General features: G+C 40.1%; 3 protein-coding genes across 4 annotated transcripts; 1 reads left to right on the forward strand and 2 right to left on the reverse strand.

Moving 5' to 3' along the window:
- Positions 1-592: 592 nt before the first annotated feature.
- Positions 593-2,483, forward strand: LOC121897550 (calcium and integrin-binding protein 1-like). The gene is made up of 7 exons (XM_042412112.1): positions 593-754; positions 1,173-1,207; positions 1,328-1,430; positions 1,566-1,719; positions 1,803-1,921; positions 2,082-2,170; positions 2,268-2,483. The coding sequence occupies exons 1-7, from the start codon at positions 704-706 to the stop codon at positions 2,287-2,289; spliced, it is 573 nt and encodes a 190-aa protein (XP_042268046.1). The 5' UTR covers positions 593-703; the 3' UTR covers positions 2,290-2,483.
- Positions 2,484-2,537: 54 nt separating this feature from the next.
- LOC121897548 (RCC1 domain-containing protein 1-like) lies at positions 2,538-5,260 on the reverse strand. Of its 2 annotated transcripts, none has more exons than XM_042412111.1 (8): positions 4,979-5,260; positions 4,619-4,804; positions 4,364-4,529; positions 4,140-4,261; positions 3,963-4,064; positions 3,069-3,224; positions 2,944-2,973; positions 2,538-2,811 (listed from the first exon to the last, which is right to left on the reverse strand). In XM_042412111.1, the coding sequence occupies exons 1-8, from the start codon at positions 5,169-5,171 to the stop codon at positions 2,657-2,659; spliced, it is 1,110 nt and encodes a 369-aa protein (XP_042268045.1). In that variant the 5' UTR covers positions 5,172-5,260; the 3' UTR covers positions 2,538-2,656. The 2 variants fall into 2 exon arrangements, with proteins under 2 accessions (XP_042268045.1, XP_042268044.1); XM_042412110.1 differs by having other exon boundaries at positions 4,619-4,828.
- An 85-nt stretch (positions 5,261-5,345) lies between these two features.
- Positions 5,346-12,677, reverse strand: unc45a (unc-45 myosin chaperone A). Its single transcript, XM_042412109.1, has 19 exons — positions 12,492-12,677; positions 12,190-12,382; positions 11,303-11,478; positions 11,067-11,156; positions 10,775-10,942; positions 10,342-10,510; positions 10,026-10,196; positions 9,713-9,884; positions 9,263-9,563; positions 9,066-9,160; positions 8,767-8,908; positions 8,409-8,549; positions 8,140-8,267; positions 7,986-8,052; positions 7,773-7,886; positions 7,562-7,677; positions 6,624-6,741; positions 6,380-6,535; positions 5,346-6,255 (listed from the first exon to the last, which is right to left on the reverse strand). Exons 1-19 carry the CDS (start codon positions 12,513-12,515, stop codon positions 5,968-5,970), a joined length of 2,829 nt encoding a protein of 942 aa, XP_042268043.1. The 5' UTR covers positions 12,516-12,677; the 3' UTR covers positions 5,346-5,967.
- Positions 12,678-18,488: the final 5,811 nt, after the last annotated feature.

Below are 18,488 nucleotides of genomic sequence, written 5' to 3' on the forward strand. Positions count from 1 at the left end.
TCAGTGAAATATAGGGGATTGGTCATACAATTTTCAATATGCATGAATGTTTGTTGCTTTGTATCTATGACACACTTCATTTACTTAAATAAAGATTAAACATGACAATTAACTTTAGTCTTTATTGTTATTTGATAACCCCTAATAAATAAAACAATTTGTATAGAGGCAAGTAACAATTGACCTTGGGCAAGTAGATTTCTGACCCACTTGCCAGACCAGGCAAGTGAAAGAACACTATGAAAGATACATTTTACAAAATGAAACAATGTCACGACAAAGTTTTGCTTTTTGTTACGTTTTTGAATGCAATATTTACTTTTGATTGAACTTTTTTGTGGTTTACTGAGAGTAGCTTCCTGAACTTCCACACACATAAAGGGAAATTGCCCCTCAAAATTTCAAGAGTGGCACCAGGAGACAACTGGCAAAGGGAAGCCAAGTTTCACTGGTAAACTGTGTCAAAATAAAGATACAGGAGGATGAAAAGTTACAACTACACCAGTTAGCCCCAAGTGTCACCTGTTACTCAAAGGTAACAGCTGTTCGTAAGTACGTCACTATGGAAACCGTTACGTAGCTAACTACAGGAAAGGGAGTGCGCTAGTCAAAACACCGGAAGTAAGCGATGCCAACCAACTAGTTAGTTCAGGGGTAACTATTTACAACACCAAAAGTACATTTTCGAGTTGAAAATAACAAGATGGGAACAACAGCAAGTCAACTCGGGAAGGATTTGCTCTCAGAATACCAAGTAAGTGTCCAAAAGCTAAAACTACCAAAACAAATAAGACATCGTTTTGGACGCTCACCGTGTGGCTAAAGTTGAGAACAATTGTTTTTACGCCCCGTTTTAACCGAGGATAACGCTGTAGCTAAGTTAGCATAACGTTTTAAAGCAAAGGAGAACTACCAAAGCCTTGGTGTTAGAAGTACAGTATGATTTACTAGGTGCCTGTAGTCGTAATAAATCCTATAAAGTAAACATAACGTCGATGGCTGCTTTATCGAAGTGACAAGTTGTCATCAAGCTCAACAGGATAATCAAAGCTAATGTTGTTGCTAATGTCTGATAGTCAGAGTCAAAAAAAGTATTCCAGGGGTTAAAAAAGTAGCTTTTGGGGTTACTATGTGACTGTCATCATTCAAATAATGCTTACTTTTACTTTAAGGAGCTGACATTCTTGACAAAACAAGAAATTCTTCTGTAAGTGACCAGCTGCATGCCACATGACATTCATATTACCAGGTTAAAAAAAAATTCAATTAATCTAGCAGTGCTTCTTGCAACAATTGATGTTTAAATTGTGTCTTCTTGTTTTTTTAGTGCTCACAAGAGATTCACCGAACTGCTTACAAAAGATGAGAAAGACATTGGGACTAATACCAGAGTACCAATGGATAGGATTCTTACTCTGCCAGAGCTCAAGGTGAACAGTAAAACGGGAAAATGAGGCTGCTTAGTGGTTGTTTTAACTAGGATTGTCCTGTGCATTATGTGTTCTCAAGGAAGTGCTTCAAGTACTGATAAGCTGTAATGACCCTTGTACTTATTCCTGTCACAGTCCAACCCTTTCAGGGAAAGAATCTGCCATGTATTCTCAACATCTGAACACAAAGATGGAAGCCTCACATTTGAGGACTTTCTGGATCTTTTGAGTGCCTTCAGCGACTCTGCCACTCTGGAAATCAAATCCCACTATGCATTCCGTATATTTGGTAAATAAGTTAATAAAAACCAAACTTTTACTAATACATTTGAGGCAAATCAATCTGAGTATTAAGTATTTTGATATTTCCAGACTTTGACGATGATGGAACCCTTGACTGCGGTGATCTGGAGAAGCTGGTTAACTGCCTGACTGGTGACACAAATGACACAAGACTAACCCCCGACGAAATGAGACAGCTCATCAACAATGTGAGTTTGTGGCACTTCCCCTTTTTAAAGATGCAACAGCACTGTGGCCGCCAGAGACACATTAGCTGGCTAAAATTGTCCTCTGTGGTTGCAGCTTAGCACACAGTATGTTGTGGTATGTCACTGGGCTTAATCGTTGTTTCTGCTGAATGTTGTTCAGATTCTTGAGGAGTCGGACATTGACAAGGACGGAACCGTTAACCTGTCTGAGTTTCAGCATGTTATTTCAAGGTCGCCAGATTTTGTCAGGTGAGTAGAAATCTGATTACTGTTCAAAAAAGTGTATTTTGCTTAACACAGTTTTATTAACTACAATTTATACTGTTATATTTTCATTTCTCCACAGTTCTTTCAAGATTGTGCTGTGAAGACCTACTGTGGACTATGGAATTGATCACCCATTAATTATTCTATTATGATGTGTGATTTTTTTTAGTTAGAACAGTTTTAGAGATTTGCCTTAAATTATATTTACCTGTGGATTTTACTGCCTTAACCCTTTTATGTGAAAGAAAAATTCTGATGTTTTTTAATTTCTATAAAGAAAGCTTCCAAAACTAAATTGTACCAAGATTCTTTCTTTTATACAGACATGAAAAGCTTTTATACATATATGTATGTGTGTATTCCAAAATACATTTAATTAAGAGTTTTGTATTTGTTATGACAACACACAGTTCCTGATATGATGTCCAAAGTCCATTGTTTATGTGTGTCAATGGGATTCCTTAATATTTAAGCATTGGCTACTTCCTCCTTGACCACAGCAGCAAAAGTGTTCCACGCCCCACATACTACATCGACCACACACATCTGCTGCTCCCTGAAGAACTCCACACGTTGGGGCTCATCTGAGCTCAAAATCTGGTGTCCAAGCTGGCCGTATTCACCTGGAAAGATAATCGAAAGATGGACAGGGAAGTTTTTTATTACTGGTACTGGGAATATGTTGCAAAGATCTAACATTTACAACACATTTACGATCTGTTAAAGTGTCAGGTTAGATTCAGATTTAGACTTACCCCAGCCCCAAGTGTAGAGGTCACCTGCGGCTAAAATTAGAGAATACGAGATGATAAAGATGACTGACATTAACTCACTGAGAAAACGTGCATCAATACACACCCATAGTCGAGAGATATCTTACTTGTTACTGCAGCTGTGTGCCGGGAGCCGCAGCTGACTGTCTTGATTTCACATGGTGGAGTGATATCCACAAGAGCTGGGAATGCCTGGATGGATATGAACACTTCTTTGTCATCCTCTCCCTCCTGTGGATCTTCACGTGGAGATGTGCTGGCATCTTGTCAGAAAGCAACAGTTCAATTTAAGAAAAGTCAATGTTGCTAAACTTTCCACTTAAATCATAATTTTGAAGTATGTGTATTTCAATTAAACGGATGGGTTCATTAAAAACACAGTTTCATAATCTTTGTTTTGGTTCCTCATTTGCAGAGGGCAACATTAGACAGGCATCCTTTAATAGATGGTAGATCTCATTGAAAATGTTCATGTTGAGGTCTTGATTTACTGTAACTGTATCGTGCTTTAAAACAAAACGCGACTGAGTGCATTAAATTGGGGTTCACTACAGCTGAAAACTCAGCAAATCACTCCAAAGCTATTTGGATTTATAGACAGCAAAAGGAAAGATAGTTTCAGTTTTATGAGTTCAGGTTTTGAGATTTCTATCCCTGAGATTTCTGTTGCCACCTGAAAAATAACAGAAGCAAATTCTATTTCATTCAATTGTGCTTGCAGGATTGAAAAATGACATTTCGACAGCAACATCTTTTTTCCAGAAATAATAATATCCCTGTCGCTCTGGATAGAGTAATCTGTTTGTGTTTCTGCTGCTACTGAATGTTAAAATTATGCAAGCACCACAAACGAAATGCAATTCATTAATTGTGTTTGTGTGGCAACAGAAATCTCAAGAGACAAAAATCTCAAAACTTGGCCAAATAAAACCAAAATCACTGTATCCACATGGCTAGATACCCCTGTTAGAAAACCCTCAAAAAGCCCAAAACAGACCTACCTGCTTGTTGCCCACTTTGCTGCTGTGCTTTCCTCAGAGTTTGTGATGGAAGTCCAAGCTGGCCGCTCTCATTCCAGCCCCACACATATAGGTCACCCCCATCTGTGAAGAAAAAGGTAATTTGAATTCATTCTTTCACCAGCTGTGAGCATGCCCACATTTCTGTATGACACTTACCACTAATGCAGACAGAGTGCCAGCCTCCTGTGGCTACACAGCTCATGGGCATCCCCCATAGTGCCTCCACTGCCCTGGGCTCCTCCTCAGAGATGAGGCCTCCGTGCCCCAACTGACCGTGGCTGTCGGTTAAACACAAGAGCTCATTCAAGTTATATGTGTATTAAAATATATATACATGTATTATTTTTCAGATTATGTGTGAAGGTGTGTTCGGGCGCTACCTGCCCAGTCCCCAGGTGTACACAGCTCCAGTGGCACTGAGAAGGATGGCATGCTCTGCACCCAGTGCCAGACTCTTGGCTTTCAGGTGTGGTGATAGGGACTGGTAGAAGGGAGGTTTTGTGGCTATGTAGCCCCCAGGGACTAATGGGAGATTCAGATGCGTACCTGGAAAGCAGAGGGGAAAAAAGTACTTTTGAGCCTCTTATCACAACATACTTCAAGTAGCTGTCAGAGACGTTTATGATAGACATTACCAGAACACTCTGGCTGGGTTTTTATTTCCATGCTCCATGCTGGAGTCTTCTTTTTGGTATCCAGGTCCCAGGACTCAACTCTGTCAGGGAAAACCAGGGTCAAATATGATTCACTGATGAAAGCGTCCTTGCAGCCACGGCTCTCTGCCACAGATATGCATTCTTCAGAGGTGACAGCTCCGAAACCTGCCAGGCACACACAGCCGTCACCTAACAGAGAGCAGAATTAACACTGTTTAATGACAGCTGTGTACACAGTGTAATATTACAGACGCTTTCTATTTCTGATACAGATTAAGACAGTGTCTAAACATGGGCTCACAGAGCTTTTAAAAGTTGATTCATCTCTGATAAACTTACCATCCAAATGCAAAGATGCTCTTCGACTCCAACTAGCTCTGATATCCTGTCTGCAGCCACTTCTGTCCACATGACTACTGAGCTCTGTTGGATTAATCACTTTAACTTCATTCACGGTGTCGCTACCTTCAACTAACTTCTCATGGACACATATCTGCCCAAATGCGTTGAAGCCAAACCCGAACCAACGCATTGGGAGCGCTTTGAAATCCGCTGGTTTCTCATCTCACGGATGCTGCGCTGTGCAACGCAGTTGTCCGCATAGTTTGAACGCTCGTGAACACAGTAGATCTGCGCATGCGCTGCTGTGTTGCTGCAATGGCTTTGACAGCAATGAAGTGACCTCGACATATATGTGACAATATAGTTCAGGTATGGAGAAGTTTTATTTACCTGCTCATGTGTACTGAACACACAATTATAAAAACAACCAACCATACAGTTAAGACAGTGGGAATGTAGTGGAGTGATAACTTAAAAGAAAAAAACAATAAGCACACAAATATGTTAATGAAATGTGTGTTATGGGCAGAAATCATTATAAAATAATGAATAAAGTAGTGTGTAAAATGTAAAATAAGAGAAATGCATTTTTTTAATCAAATGTCAAGGAATAGGAATGTATAAAGTCACCTTATTGGACTTCAAGTGGAACAGACACTTTGCATGATGTGCATGAACATACAGTATAATGAAGACAAATAAATCAGTGGAAAAGCAATGTGAGGCAGCAGCCAAAGATATTCAGTGACAAAACACTTGTGAAAGTATCTTCTGGTTTTCATATAACACATTTCCTCTATAAATTCTGTATTGCTTTCACAGTTTTTTGTTAAGGTGTAAGACACACGAGAATCTCCGGATCACCTTTTTCCCATCCAGACCAAAACTGACTTCCAGCTAAGGTGAAATGACTTCACTGACCCCTCATACTGCTTACAGCACTTAAACAGTGCCATGGGGCATGTCTGCAAACTGCAGCAGTGTTTTCAGGGTTCAGTTCCCTCTGCCTTTTCTTTCCCTTCCCTGTTCCTGATGATGCCATACTCCACAGCCTTATCCAGGCAGTTCTGAGCTATCTTCGAGACCGGCTCCGGCGTGCTCGCTCCTCCCTTTGCCAGGACAGAAAGAATCTCCAGAGCTTCACTCTCCATGAGCTTGTCAGCGAGACTCTTCTCTGCCTGCATCATGTTGTGAATGATGACCACTCCGCGATGACGAAGGTCGGATATTTCACTGAGCAGCAGCGCCTGAAAGATCTCCATCCACTGGGTTGTCTGAGAAAAAAGCACAATACAGAGTCCTGTCAGCAAAAATAGAATTAAAAAAAAAAAAAAAAATAGTATTGTTGAGTTGGTGGAGGTGTGGTGGAGCAGGTGTCTGCTGCAGTGGTCTGCTTACTGTGTCAGGGATGCGAGCGCACAGCTCAGGCTGCTCAGCAGTCAGCATGGCCAGTGTTCCTGCAGCAGCTTTCCTCAGCCTTTCATCCTCCTCTCCGCTAAAGAGCACCAGCAGCTTCAGACGATCATTCCCAGTGGCCAGGTACAGCTTCTGCACCTGAAGACACACAAACACCCACTGCTGTTAGTTCAACTTTTCTACAAATTTGTGCCATTGAATTGATGACTAACACTGTATGTCTAACCTCTGTGCTCAGGACCAAATTACACATGCACTCTGTGGCAGATGCTCGGACCAGGTCGTGCTCCTCAAACATGTAGCCTTCAATTTTTGGTACAGCCTTCTCCTTTATGATCTTTTGTCTGAGAAACAACAACAACACACGTAAATACAAGCAGATTCTCTAAATGCTGATATTAAACTGTGTCAGAATAAGGCAAACATTATGGGAGGGCAAAACTTGAGACTTGAAAGGAAAAAACGTGCAAGTGAAACGTTTTGACCTGGTAAAAACTGAATAAAAAAAACAAAAAAAACCCAGCACCATACAGGTGCTTGTATAATTGCACATGTGAAATATTAATTATACAGTACTGTGCAAAAGCTTTAGGCACTTTAGAGGTGTAGATCCCAAATTTATTCTGCAGCATGACAATGACCCCAAACATACAGCCAGAGTCATAAAGAACTGAAACTTTTGCACTGTAATATATATATATTACATACATTGAAAACACTATGTTAAAATACATAACGGAGCTGTGAAAGAAACATTTTCAAATGTCGTAATTGTAATGGTCATCATTCAGAGACCTGAAAGACTTTCATCTGGACACAAGTTGATTGTGAATTCATGTAATTTGAATGGGACTTGCTTTGAGCGACTTGAGACATGACTTGAACTTGCCCCAGACGACTTAAAACCTGCTCTGATTAGATATTTTCACAGGATTATCATTTTTAAAATAGGATCCAGTGTGTTTGTCAATGAAAATGACACATAACTTTATAACTATACATAATATATCTTTCTTTGAGAAAATTAATTTAGAAAATGTAAAACATGAGAATAAAACTGAGGGTCTGGATTTGTAAACAAGTTCAAATATTTGTTTTTATGTTCACATTATAATTCGCTGTGTACATGTACTCTTTAGGAGAGACTTCCCCCTAGTGGCCAACCTGAGTCTATCACTGATGCCAGCCAGGTTGGTGAGGGCCATGAGAGCCTCGAAGTTCTGCAGCAGGGAGCATTCAAGACTTAGAAGACTGACAAGCGGGCGCACCACCTCATATATCTGATTAAAAAAAAAAAAACATGAAACAAAGTTAAACAAGAAAAGCTGTTTAGATATTTTTAACCAAAGTGATTGATTACTGCATGTCTTCTTACCCTTTCTCCTGGGAAGGCAATCTCAGGATTGGATGTGATAGTTATTTTGGCGAGGGCTTGTGCGGCTTTGATTTTCCCTACATCTGTGTTGTCGGATGCCAGTGGGATCAGAGCCTGTGGAGGAAAAACAGTAAACATAAAATCATGTAAGACTCCTAGGTAAGGCATTCAGATCAATGTGCAGGCTAAATTAAGCATATCACATTGCTCTACCTTTCCTCCACCCTGTGCCACCACTGTGCCTCTGTCTTCCTGCCGTTCCACCAAAGCCAAAAATACCCTGCCGTGAGAGATGAATTAACAAATACTCTGAGTAAACCTACAGAAAGAACAGTGAGTTAAAAAAGACTTCCAGTCATTTTCCTACCTGGCAATACACTCCCTACAAGCCTCAGTGAGGGCTGGACTTTCCTGTTTGACCATACACACCAACGCAGACACCACACCAGCCTCAAGGAGCTTCACCAGCCTCTTCTCCACGTAGGAAGGTGCATCCTAACACATAAAAGACAAAACACACTTTTTAAAAGAAAAAAATACATGTAACATATTTTCAGAACAAAAGAAAGAGCAGGTGATGTTACAGTAGGTGAGATACAGTTCGATATTTAAGGAAAAGTAGCATTGGAGAGGTACCTTGGGGTGCTCCTCAGGCACATGTTGCTTTGCATACTTGGCCAGCTCTACCATCTGAGGGTCTGGCTTCTCCACTTCGTAGCTGTTGGTGCAGTTCACTAATGTGGAGCCCACAGCAAAGAGCACTGTCTTATCCTCAGACTGCAGGAACACAGAAAAACAAACAAGGATGTTGTTATCCCAGTCAGTACCAGTATGAAACATTTGTGTGAATTCTTATGGTTTTGTGAATTCTCATATTACATAAAAATAATTATCACCACTAAGACCCTTCTCTGAGAGAAATCATTATTTCAGTGTACTGTCCATGTGTCTCAAGTATTAAAACAAATCCCAGAACTACACTGAGAAATCAAACCTTTGCTAGTTCAAACATGGCCTGGAGAGCGTTCTTGTCTTCCACAAAGTCCTCCTTCACATCAGCATCAAAGGTGAGATAGGCGAGGCCTTCCACAGACCACCGGCGGGACGTTGGAGGCAAAGACTCATTACACAGCCACCTAGCAGAGAAGGAGATACAGCTTGCGTCTTATTTCAAATCCAAGAAACCACTCATTATCTGTTGTTTTTTAATCAGGTTGTGCAACTGTGGGATCATTCACAACACCTTTCTCCTAATCTACACTCAATTTTAAGATTCAGCACAAACATACATACTTCCTGCACTGCTTGGCAAGCTTTAGTGTAGATCCTTCTGCAAACTGCTTCATGCTGAAATCTGTCCCTCCTGCTGACCCAAGCTTGCACAAACCCTGTGAAATCATCAGAAACCATAGTTAGTTTTATCTATATTTAGAGATGTTCTTTTGTCCAACTTTCTGAAAAAAATACAGTTGCTTCGCCGCAGTATTTACCACCAGAGCTCTCACGCGTATCCTGTCATTCTCACTCTTCTTGTAGAGGTCCTTTAGAAGTGCCACGCCGTTGGCTGTGATGAAGGAGGCTCTCTTGGCCTTGCCTGCAGCATGGATAAGAGCCTCCACTGCTACCTGCTGGTGAGTTACATCTTCAGAAGCGCACAGAGAGATCACTGCATCCATCATTCCTGACATCTCCAGAGTTCTGTTGCCCACATCGCTCGGTCCTTGGAGAAGCACTGATACTGTCTGGATGGCTCGCAGCTTGGCATCAAGACCCTGTCGGCTAAAGTGTTGCCTGCACAGAAAATCATAACCAATAAGATTTTAAGTTTGTCATAAAATAAATAAGTTTTCTTTTTTGGTTTATGGAGTATAGTAATGTTTTTTTTCCCATGTTAACTAACAGAGGCTACAAAATTGGCTGTATCTTTGTGGGCAACTCACTGAACATATTCTTCACATAGTTTGTTGAAGTTCTCCCTCTCTTTGTCGCTCTTAAGGTCATCGTAGAGTTTGCTGAGTAAGACAGAGCAGCTCATGTGAGAGTTGTCTGTAAGAGGTGGTCCTTGTGAGAGCTCAGGTACTGTGCCTGCCACCTCCAGGATCTTCTTCAGCCCTGCAGGAGGACACAGAGTTCATTGATCTGGGTAAACCCATGCCAGTTCAAACTGATGACTAAATGTCTGAAATGGGCTTGAAATGGTCGAAGCCACGTGCAAATTTCATTTTATGCATTATGTACAGATGTGTTACCTACCCTGGTCTATCACCCATAATGTGAGAGAGTTGTCTGGGTTTTTTAAAGACTTGCGGGGCACTTGTTTGACCAGGAGGTTGATGGCGTTATCTCTGCCAGGCCCTGATACATTAGCTGCTGGCATCATCTCCAAGAGGTGGCGCAACATTGAGCGTAGCTCCTTGGACGGTTCTGTGTTAAATCCATACAATCAATCAAAATACAGTCAATCAACACCGAAAGCACAGAACAGAAAGCTGATGCACACAGAAATTTGTTTGTTAGAATTTCAACTTTCCAAACCCCAAATATAAACATGATTAGATTCCAAACTCACCAGGAAGTATGGCTTCATCTTTCCCTCTGATCTCTCTTTTCATGCCCTCCGTCAGAGCCTCAAACATCACCTGCAGCAGGTGGCAGGCAGCCAGGGACACAGTGGAAGCCCCTGATCCCATTACTGCACACAGCTGCTCCATTCCCAGCTCATTCACTATAGCCATAGTCTGGGAATAAAACAATAAATGTCAGCAATAAAAAGCAGCAGAGCAATTCATAAATGTTATTACCGTTGTGGATATTTTCTCCTATAAGACATGGATGTATTTACATATTGACATCTGTTGGTGATTGTGCTAAATCAGAAATAAGAAACAAAAATTAAGGAACAAACGACAAAATGTTCCAAAAAAGAAAACAGTTAATCTTTGTCAAAAAGGGGCTTTAAAGATGATGCGATGAATAAGTTTAAAGGAAATTGTAGCACTTACTCTAGACTGATGTCCTGTGCACAAGCCAACCAGGGTCCTCAGAGCAGAAAGGACAATCTCCTCCAACTTTGACTGCAAAAGTTTGTGAATCAGCTTCACTCCATCGTTACGGAAGATCTGCTCAGCTCCTGCCTCTTCTCGAGATAACACCACCAGATTCTGAGCAGCCTGAAATTGATTGATGGATCACATTATTTTTTCAGAGGTGCAATACCAAATGAAACATATTATAAAAAGCAGTGAATAACAGCAGTTTGTATGGTTATGTTCTTGTCTTATGAGCCATCCTTACCTTCTGTCGGTCCACGTCTTTGGCAGATGCATCTAAGAGGAGGGAGAACATTTGTTGCACACGGGCATCTGTGGAGTTTTGTTGCGCCGACTACTGGGTTTAAGAGAGAAGATCCTGATTAGTTTATGTTAAGTTATAGTTTATGATTACTTAAAGTTTTCTCAAGGTACAGTTTTAATGAGACAAACCTCAATGACCCTTCTTCCACTGAAACAATTAAAAAAGCATCACATCACCTTCTGCTGGATCTGTGCTCCCAGCTGTCTGAGCAGATCCTGAAAGGCTTTGTTTTTGGGCTCCATCTGGGCACACCTCTGAGCATCCAGAAAGGCCTGGTCAAGACGACCGAGTTTCTGAAAAGCCTGAGCCCTCCTGAACCTGGCTTTCACATCTCCCGGGTCAGTATCGAGAGCTGAAAGGTGAAACTGACATTCAGGGTAACTGTGTACATGCATAAAACTTAATCCAGTTACAGACACAGTTCATGCAACAATACAGTAATTGATTATTTTGCCCAGAATGTGAGCTATTCATCATAGAGCTGCAATGATTACTTGATTAAATCGTTAAGTCAATTTACAGAGAATTTATCACCAACAATTTTGATAACAGATTAATCATTTTGGGTCTTTTTAAAAAAAAAACAAACAAACCCTAAAATTATCTTGTTAAAGCTCCTTAAATGTGAATATTTTCTGGTTTAGACTGTTGGTCAGGATAAAACAAGACATTTGAGGCTGCACCTTGGGCTCTGGGAAACAGTAATAAACATTTTATTGACCAACAACAACAACTAATCGATAATAAAAAATAATTATTGGTTGCAGACCTAATTCATTACCTCATGATAATCTATATGCTTACAGTAGATAAACTGCAATGTTGGTTGTATTTATGTAGAGTGGTTCTCAATCAAAGTAGCCACCCCAAGGTCTGTTACTTTCATTGTATCTGATCTTATTTTTGGAGAGAGATGCTTGTTTTGAGCTTTTCGAATGTATTGTGATACTGTCCATATGACATAACTCAGCATTTAACAGTGAAAGTGTCTGAATGGATAGATTCAGCTCTGATTCAGTGTGCGGGTACTTCTTGTATTTAGCTGAGTTTGTAGTTATCCCACCTTTGGAGGAATCAGCCTCTGCCTTGCTGTAGTCCTCCAGTTTGAGGTAGCAGGCAGAGCGGTTGCGGTGCAGAACAGCCCTTTCTGTTTGGCTGTCACTTAGCTTCAGTGCTTTGGTGTAACAGCAAACAGCGCCCTGCATGTCTCCTGCCTTGAAAAGGGTGTTTCCCTCCTCCTTCAGGGCTGCAGGGTCCTAGGTTAAGGCGATAAGAGCAGAAGTATGCAACAAGTGCCAGGTATGACTGAAGTGTGGCTGCTAAGCTAAAAAAAAGGGGTTGTGTATTCACATGCTGTTACCTTACCTTTTCTTTTTCACTCACACTCATCTTCAAGGTGCTATACACAAGTCGGCGTTAATTAGTAGGGTGAATACGTCGCTTAATTAAACTCTCCTTGCTCAAAAACACTGCTAACTTCAGCCAAACATGTTAGTTATATAGTGCTATATCTCACTATGCTTCCGGGTGTCGGGAGCACGATGATGACGTTTTCGGCCTCAGCCCCGCCCCCCAGGCCACGCTGCATTACCATAAAAGGAAGAGAGAAGTCAGAGCATCTCTGCCTCTATCTCTGCTTTATTTGGTTACATTTCCATCCTGTGGTGCTCTCCGCTGCTCTCAGACACAGAGTATTTAACAAGCTGCTTATGTAATAATAGAAGAGGAGTTCTGAAAGCCAGTAATTCAAGTTTAAATGCTCACCTCAGCAGTGTACATTTGTAAGCAAATGTTTGGCCACCCCTAGACAAATAACATATTTTGGTGTTTTTTTTAATTAAAAAGATGTAAAGACAGCCTCTCTTGGATATGGAAAAAAACACAATATTTTCAGCAAATAATAGTGCATAGTTACTTTTTATGTCATAAGCTGAACAAAAATAACAACATCATTGTGGCATTTGCAAAAGTTTAGGCTTCCTACATAGTCAGTGCTTAGTAACACCCCCTCTGACAGATATCACAGCTTGCAAATGCTTTTTGTAGCCAGATAAAAGTCTTTCAGTTCTTGTATTTGGGATTTTCTCCATTCTTCCTCGCAGAAGGCTTCTAGTTCTGCAATATTCTTGGGCATGCACAGCTCTTTCAAGATCTACCCACAGATATTCAGTTATGTTTAAGTCAGGGGATTGCGAGGGCCATTCCAAAACCTTCAGCTTGCGTCTCTTGAGGTAGTCCATGGTGGATTTTGAGATATGTATAGGATCCTCTTTTCAGCTCCAGCTTTTTTACAGACGGTGGGATGTTTGCCTCCAGAATTTGCTGCTATTTAGTGGAATCCATTCTTCCCTCCACCCGTGCAATGTTTCCTGTGCCTCTGGCTGCAATACAACCCCAAAGCATGATGAATCCACCCCCATGCTTAACAGTTGGCAAGATGTTCTTTTCATGAAATGCTGCTCCTTTTTTCTCCAAACATACCTTTGCTGATTGTGGCCAAAGAGTTCTATTTTAGCTTCATCAGTCCACAACACTTGTTTCCAAAAGGCATCAGGCTTCTGTAGATGTTCCGTTACATACTTCTGACATTTATGATGAGGATGCAGGTAAGGTTTTCTTCTACTGACTCTTCCATGAAGGTCTTGTTTGTGCAAACATCACTTAACAGTGGAACGGTGCACCACCACTCCAGAGTCTGCTAAGTCTTCCTGCAGGCTTTTTGCAGTCAAATAGTGGTTTTGCTTTGCCTTTCTGACCAGCATACAAGCAGTTCTCTCTGAGAGTTTTTTTGATCTTCCAGATCTCATCTTGGCCTCCACAGTTGTCCTAAACTACCATCTCTTGATTACATCACACTATGGAAACTGCATGCTGACAATAGTTTGCTATCCTCTCATAGTCTTCCCCTGCATTGTGGGCATAAATAACTTTCATAGCTTTCAGAGTCTTACACAGCTGCTCAGAGGAATCCATGGTTCCTGAGTGTTTCCACAAGGTTTGAAGAGCCAGAGTATTTGTAAAGCTTTGAAATTGGCACCAGCTGACATTTCCTAATGACAATTGTTGACATGCCTCAGGCCTAACGGGCTGATTAAAGTCTGAGACCTTGTAGAGACTTCAGAACTTTCAGGGTGCCCAAACCTTTGCACATGCCACAATGATGTTTGTATTTTATTTCATTTTCAATTTATGACATAAAAAGTAACTATGCATTCATGTTTGCAGAAAATATTGTGTTGTTTCTATATCTAAGAGAGGCTGTGTTTACATCTTTTCAATTAAAAAATCACCAAAATCTGTTAATTGTCAAGGGGTGGCCAAACTTTTATGAACATAGGCATATCTGATGTATGTTTTTTTTTATCAAGAGTTTAAGGAGCCAAAAAGAACACCAATTACAACCAGGGCAATTACCAAGATTTTAGAAACGCTGAAGTCAAGAACTCAAATTCCTCCACCTGCCCGAAGAAATGTTTGATGAGACTCTACCAGATTCTGAGCAGCCTGAAATTGATTGATGGACCACATTATTCATTTAGAGGTGCAATGCCAAATGAAATGTATTATAAAACAGTAGTGAATTACAACAGTTTGCATAGTTATGTTCCTGCCTTATGAGCCATCCTTACCTTCTGTCAGTCCAAGTCTTTTGCAGATGCATCTAAGAGGAGGGACAACATTTGTTGCACATGAGTATCTGTGGAGTTTAGTTGTGCTGACTACTGGGTTTAAGAGAGAAGACCCTGATTAGTTTATGTTGAGTTACAATTTATGATTAGTTATGTTTTTTTCAAGGTTTGGTTTTAATGAGACAAACCTCAATAACCTTTCTTCCACTTAAACAATTAAAAGAGCATCACATCACCTTCTGCTGGATCTGTACAAAACCTGTACGTTCTTGTTTTATTCATTTAACTAGTTAGTTTTATTGTTCTGCAAAGCAAGGTTCTTATGTGCAGCAGTGTCTTCTGTGATAAAGGAGATATGTTGACATGTCACAGTAGGAAAGGCACAGGTCTAAATAATAATTTGAATGATGCCTGGATTCCATTTAGCTGCTTCAGTTTCAAGGTCCTGGTATTGTGCACACTAGCTCACTCTCACACTGCCATGGTTTCCTGAGACACTTGAATAGAGCAGAGAACTTAACTATTATTAACACCTCCGCTTTTCCCACTATAAGTCAAAAATATTTGCAGTGAAAAAGGCTTATTTCCTTGGGGAAACCTCGCATAATGGTCTAAACGCAGCTTTAAAAAAGACAATTCTCCACATTGCCAGGAATATAATTTAGAGGGAGAAATAACAGACAATAAATACATAAATAAATAATTTCAGTAATTGTTTTGGCTCCACAGTCACGATTAAAAAGATGAACTAATATTAACTATCAGCCGTAAAAAGCCCACCATGTCTAAACTCCTCTTCAGGTAATTTCCTCTATGGTAGCTACATTCCTAATAACAACACTCTCACACCAAAAAAAAAAGAGCATTCAGTACAAATATACAACGCCAACATATATATAACAGTGAATGTCAGAATATTATGAGTCAATTGAACAAAACCAAAACAAAGATCCATGTTTAATGCAAACATGTGTATGTTAAACACTATGCAGTGAAGTAGCCATAGTAACTGTAGTAAGCTGTCAGGCAAAATTTAAGTGGAGTAAAAAGTGCAGCATATTTTCTTCTGATATGCAGTAAAATATAAGATCTCACAAAATAGAGACACAATAAAAACCCTGAGCCTTGATACTGTACTTCCTTTAGTTAATTTATATGTGGTGGATTAATTTGAATATGAATGGTGACAGATTTACTCAGTCCTGTCACTTTGGAGCAAAAGTAAAAATGGGTCATCGTATTTTGAGTCTAGGCATATTCGTTTGAAAATGGATTAAACTGTAAATATATACGCATATATACATGTAAGGTACTGTTCTGCCACTAGCATTACAATGTCTCCCTTTAGGTCAAAACCACACCATGAAGTTTCCTGGTTTGGTATTTCCTGGATCAGTCCCCTGGAGACTCTCATGTAGCAGGACAGCCCAGCACCATTGTTGTGTGTCCTCAGTTGCCTTAGAGACAAGGTGGTTCCCTTTGAGTTTTGTACTCAAGTACACCTGTGAAGACTCTCACATTACTATGGTAGCTTTGTGTCTTTGAAGAATATCCAGCATGGACAGTTGGTATATATATCTCCTAAGGGCTGGTCTGACCGCGAGACCTCATACATAACAGATCCACAGGAGATCCATGAGGCTCAGTGACAGCACCAGGGACCCATATGAGCCCCAGTCTGAAATCAAAAGCAGCTGTGTAAACATTTGTTCCTCATCACAACTTTGTTTTGTGAGAGTTTACGCTTTCAGAATAATTTATATTATTTATTTACATTTATAATATTTTTAAATCTGGATAAAAACAGTCTCAGTTGTACACAGCATTTTGAATGATTTTGTAGATCCCTTTAAAAGCCTCTTGTGACTGGAGCAGAACCAAAACAATACCATCTGTTCCCGTCGTGTCCCACACAGTCTGCTAATTAATTATTGAAGTGTTGGCAAAGCTCCAGTTTCCATAAAAATATAAAGAGTTCCTGAATGATCCATCAAAAGAACACAACATGCGACTCACCTGCAAAGCACTGTTACATTTTCCATACTGGGCTTCTCAGGTGTCGTTAATGCGAAGTGGTTCTCACTTCTCTGCAGAAGTCAGGCTGCTATTCATGCTTTAATGATTTCAATGATACTGCTTGAGTCCATCTTTCTATAAGCGAGTGGCTTATACATGAGGTAGCCGATCCAGGGGTCGCAGTAGTCCCCATAGGGTAGCATTATAAAAGTTGCATTGTGACATAACTTAACATTCACATCAAGAAACACCCCCTCCTCCCATTTTCATGTTTCTGTCACATCAAGCACTTTGACAACTGGACATCTCAAGTATGCCATCCATGGGGGTCCATCTTTGGGTAGTAATACTGACGAATTACTTCATTTAAAATCAATTAACAGATCTTTTTCACAGAAGACATTTTCATATGTCACAGTAAGAAAAGCACAGGTGTACAAAATAAAAATAATGATGGGTCAATTTCTTTTAGCTGCTTTGATTGCAGGGACATGGTATTGTGTGTGATGATTCACTGCCACTTTGTCAAGGCTTACTGGGATACTTTTATAGAAAGGAACCATCGTTCATGTTAGTAGTAACACCTGTGCTTTTACACTATGACAAGTCAAAATGACTGCTGTGAAAAACGGTCTCTACACTTTGTTGCTTTCCTTGCTTTCGTCCACTAACAATAAGCTAAATGTGGCTAGCACATATGTTCTTTTGTTTCCCAAGCTACAGTATCTCATTTTTGGACTTCTGTGTTTTGTATCAGAGCAGATGATCAAACCAGATGCAGCTGTGGCTCGGTTTAATGTAACTGGATACGACCCTCTATCACTGGTACAACCCTTCTACTGATAGGATATGTGATTCTTCTTGCTCATAGACTAAACTAAAAATGTTTAAAGTCACATTGTCTAGCTGCAGTGACAGATTTATTAAAGGGTCAGTCAATTACAAAAAACAAAAACAAAACGAAACATATTTTCTTAACCACTAGTGATGTCTGGCCAAGCAGATACTTTCAGTTTTGTGAGCTGAGGTTTGGAGATATCCCTAGATAACCCCTTCAGCAGTGTGCCTTAAACAATGTACCCAGTTATTCAGGGCAGAATTATAAATGGTGCTTTGGGACTATTTCCTCAATAGACAGTAGATCCAGTTTAAATAGTCCTGTTTGTGTGGCATAAAAAATGGTCAAATGATTCTATAAAATTGTCCAAACCAGTAAGCTACTGATAATGTCCTAATGGCGTTTATCTCTTTGTTGAATCATGTGGAATTTGACGTCATTTATAAACAAGAGAACAAGACAACACCACAACATCTCATTGCTTAAATGCAAAAAATACATTTTCCATAAAAACAGGCTGATGCATGTGTATTTATGTATGATGACATACATATAGTAAGTTACTGCAAGAGGGATAAAATCCCAACATTTGCATTATTGTTAATCATTTTTCATTACAGTTGACACTATTCTGTCTCTAAACTGCTGAGTGGATCGTTCTAAATATTACAATAATTAACTAGCAATAACTATTACAGGTAAATAGGTAATGGTAAACATTAGTGGGTTACAGAGTGCTGTAAATGGGTTGAACACTGAGCTTTACAAAGCTTGTGTTGTGTGTACTCCTGGTACACCTTTTCTGTAACCAGAAGTGCTTATATCTGGGTATTAACGGTGTTATTAAATCATATTTTTCTCATAGGTAATGCTGTGTGT

This window comes from Thunnus maccoyii, chromosome 5, assembly GCF_910596095.1.
Source record: "Thunnus maccoyii chromosome 5, fThuMac1.1, whole genome shotgun sequence".
NCBI lineage: Eukaryota > Metazoa > Chordata > Actinopteri > Scombriformes > Scombridae > Thunnus > Thunnus maccoyii.

Coding starts and splice junctions, on each gene's coding strand:
- LOC121897550 (XM_042412112.1), top strand. CDS start 704: ATGGGAACAACAGCAAGTCAACTCGGGAAGGATTTGCTCTCAGAATAC. Junction 755..1,172: donor ATTTGCTCTCAGAATACCAA/GTAAGTGTCCAA, acceptor TTTTACTTTAAG/GAGCTGACATTCTTGACAAA. Junction 1,922..2,081: donor TGAGACAGCTCATCAACAAT/GTGAGTTTGTGG, acceptor AATGTTGTTCAG/ATTCTTGAGGAGTCGGACAT.
- LOC121897548 (XM_042412110.1), bottom strand. CDS start 5,171: ATGCGTTGGTTCGGGTTTGGCTTCAACGCATTTGGGCAGATATGTGTC. Junction 4,829..4,978: donor AGCATCTTTGCATTTGGATG/GTAAGTTTATCA, acceptor GCTCTCTGTTAG/GTGACGGCTGTGTGTGCCTG. Junction 2,812..2,943: donor CCTCTACACTTGGGGCTGGG/GTAAGTCTAAAT, acceptor TTATCTTTCCAG/GTGAATACGGCCAGCTTGGA.
- unc45a (XM_042412109.1), bottom strand. CDS start 12,515: ATGAGTGTGAGTGAAAAAGAAAAG. Junction 12,383..12,491: donor GTGTGAGTGAAAAAGAAAAG/GTAAGGTAACAG, acceptor GCCTTAACCTAG/GACCCTGCAGCCCTGAAGGA. Junction 9,161..9,262: donor TACGCGTGAGAGCTCTGGTG/GTAAATACTGCG, acceptor ATGATTTCACAG/GGTTTGTGCAAGCTTGGGTC.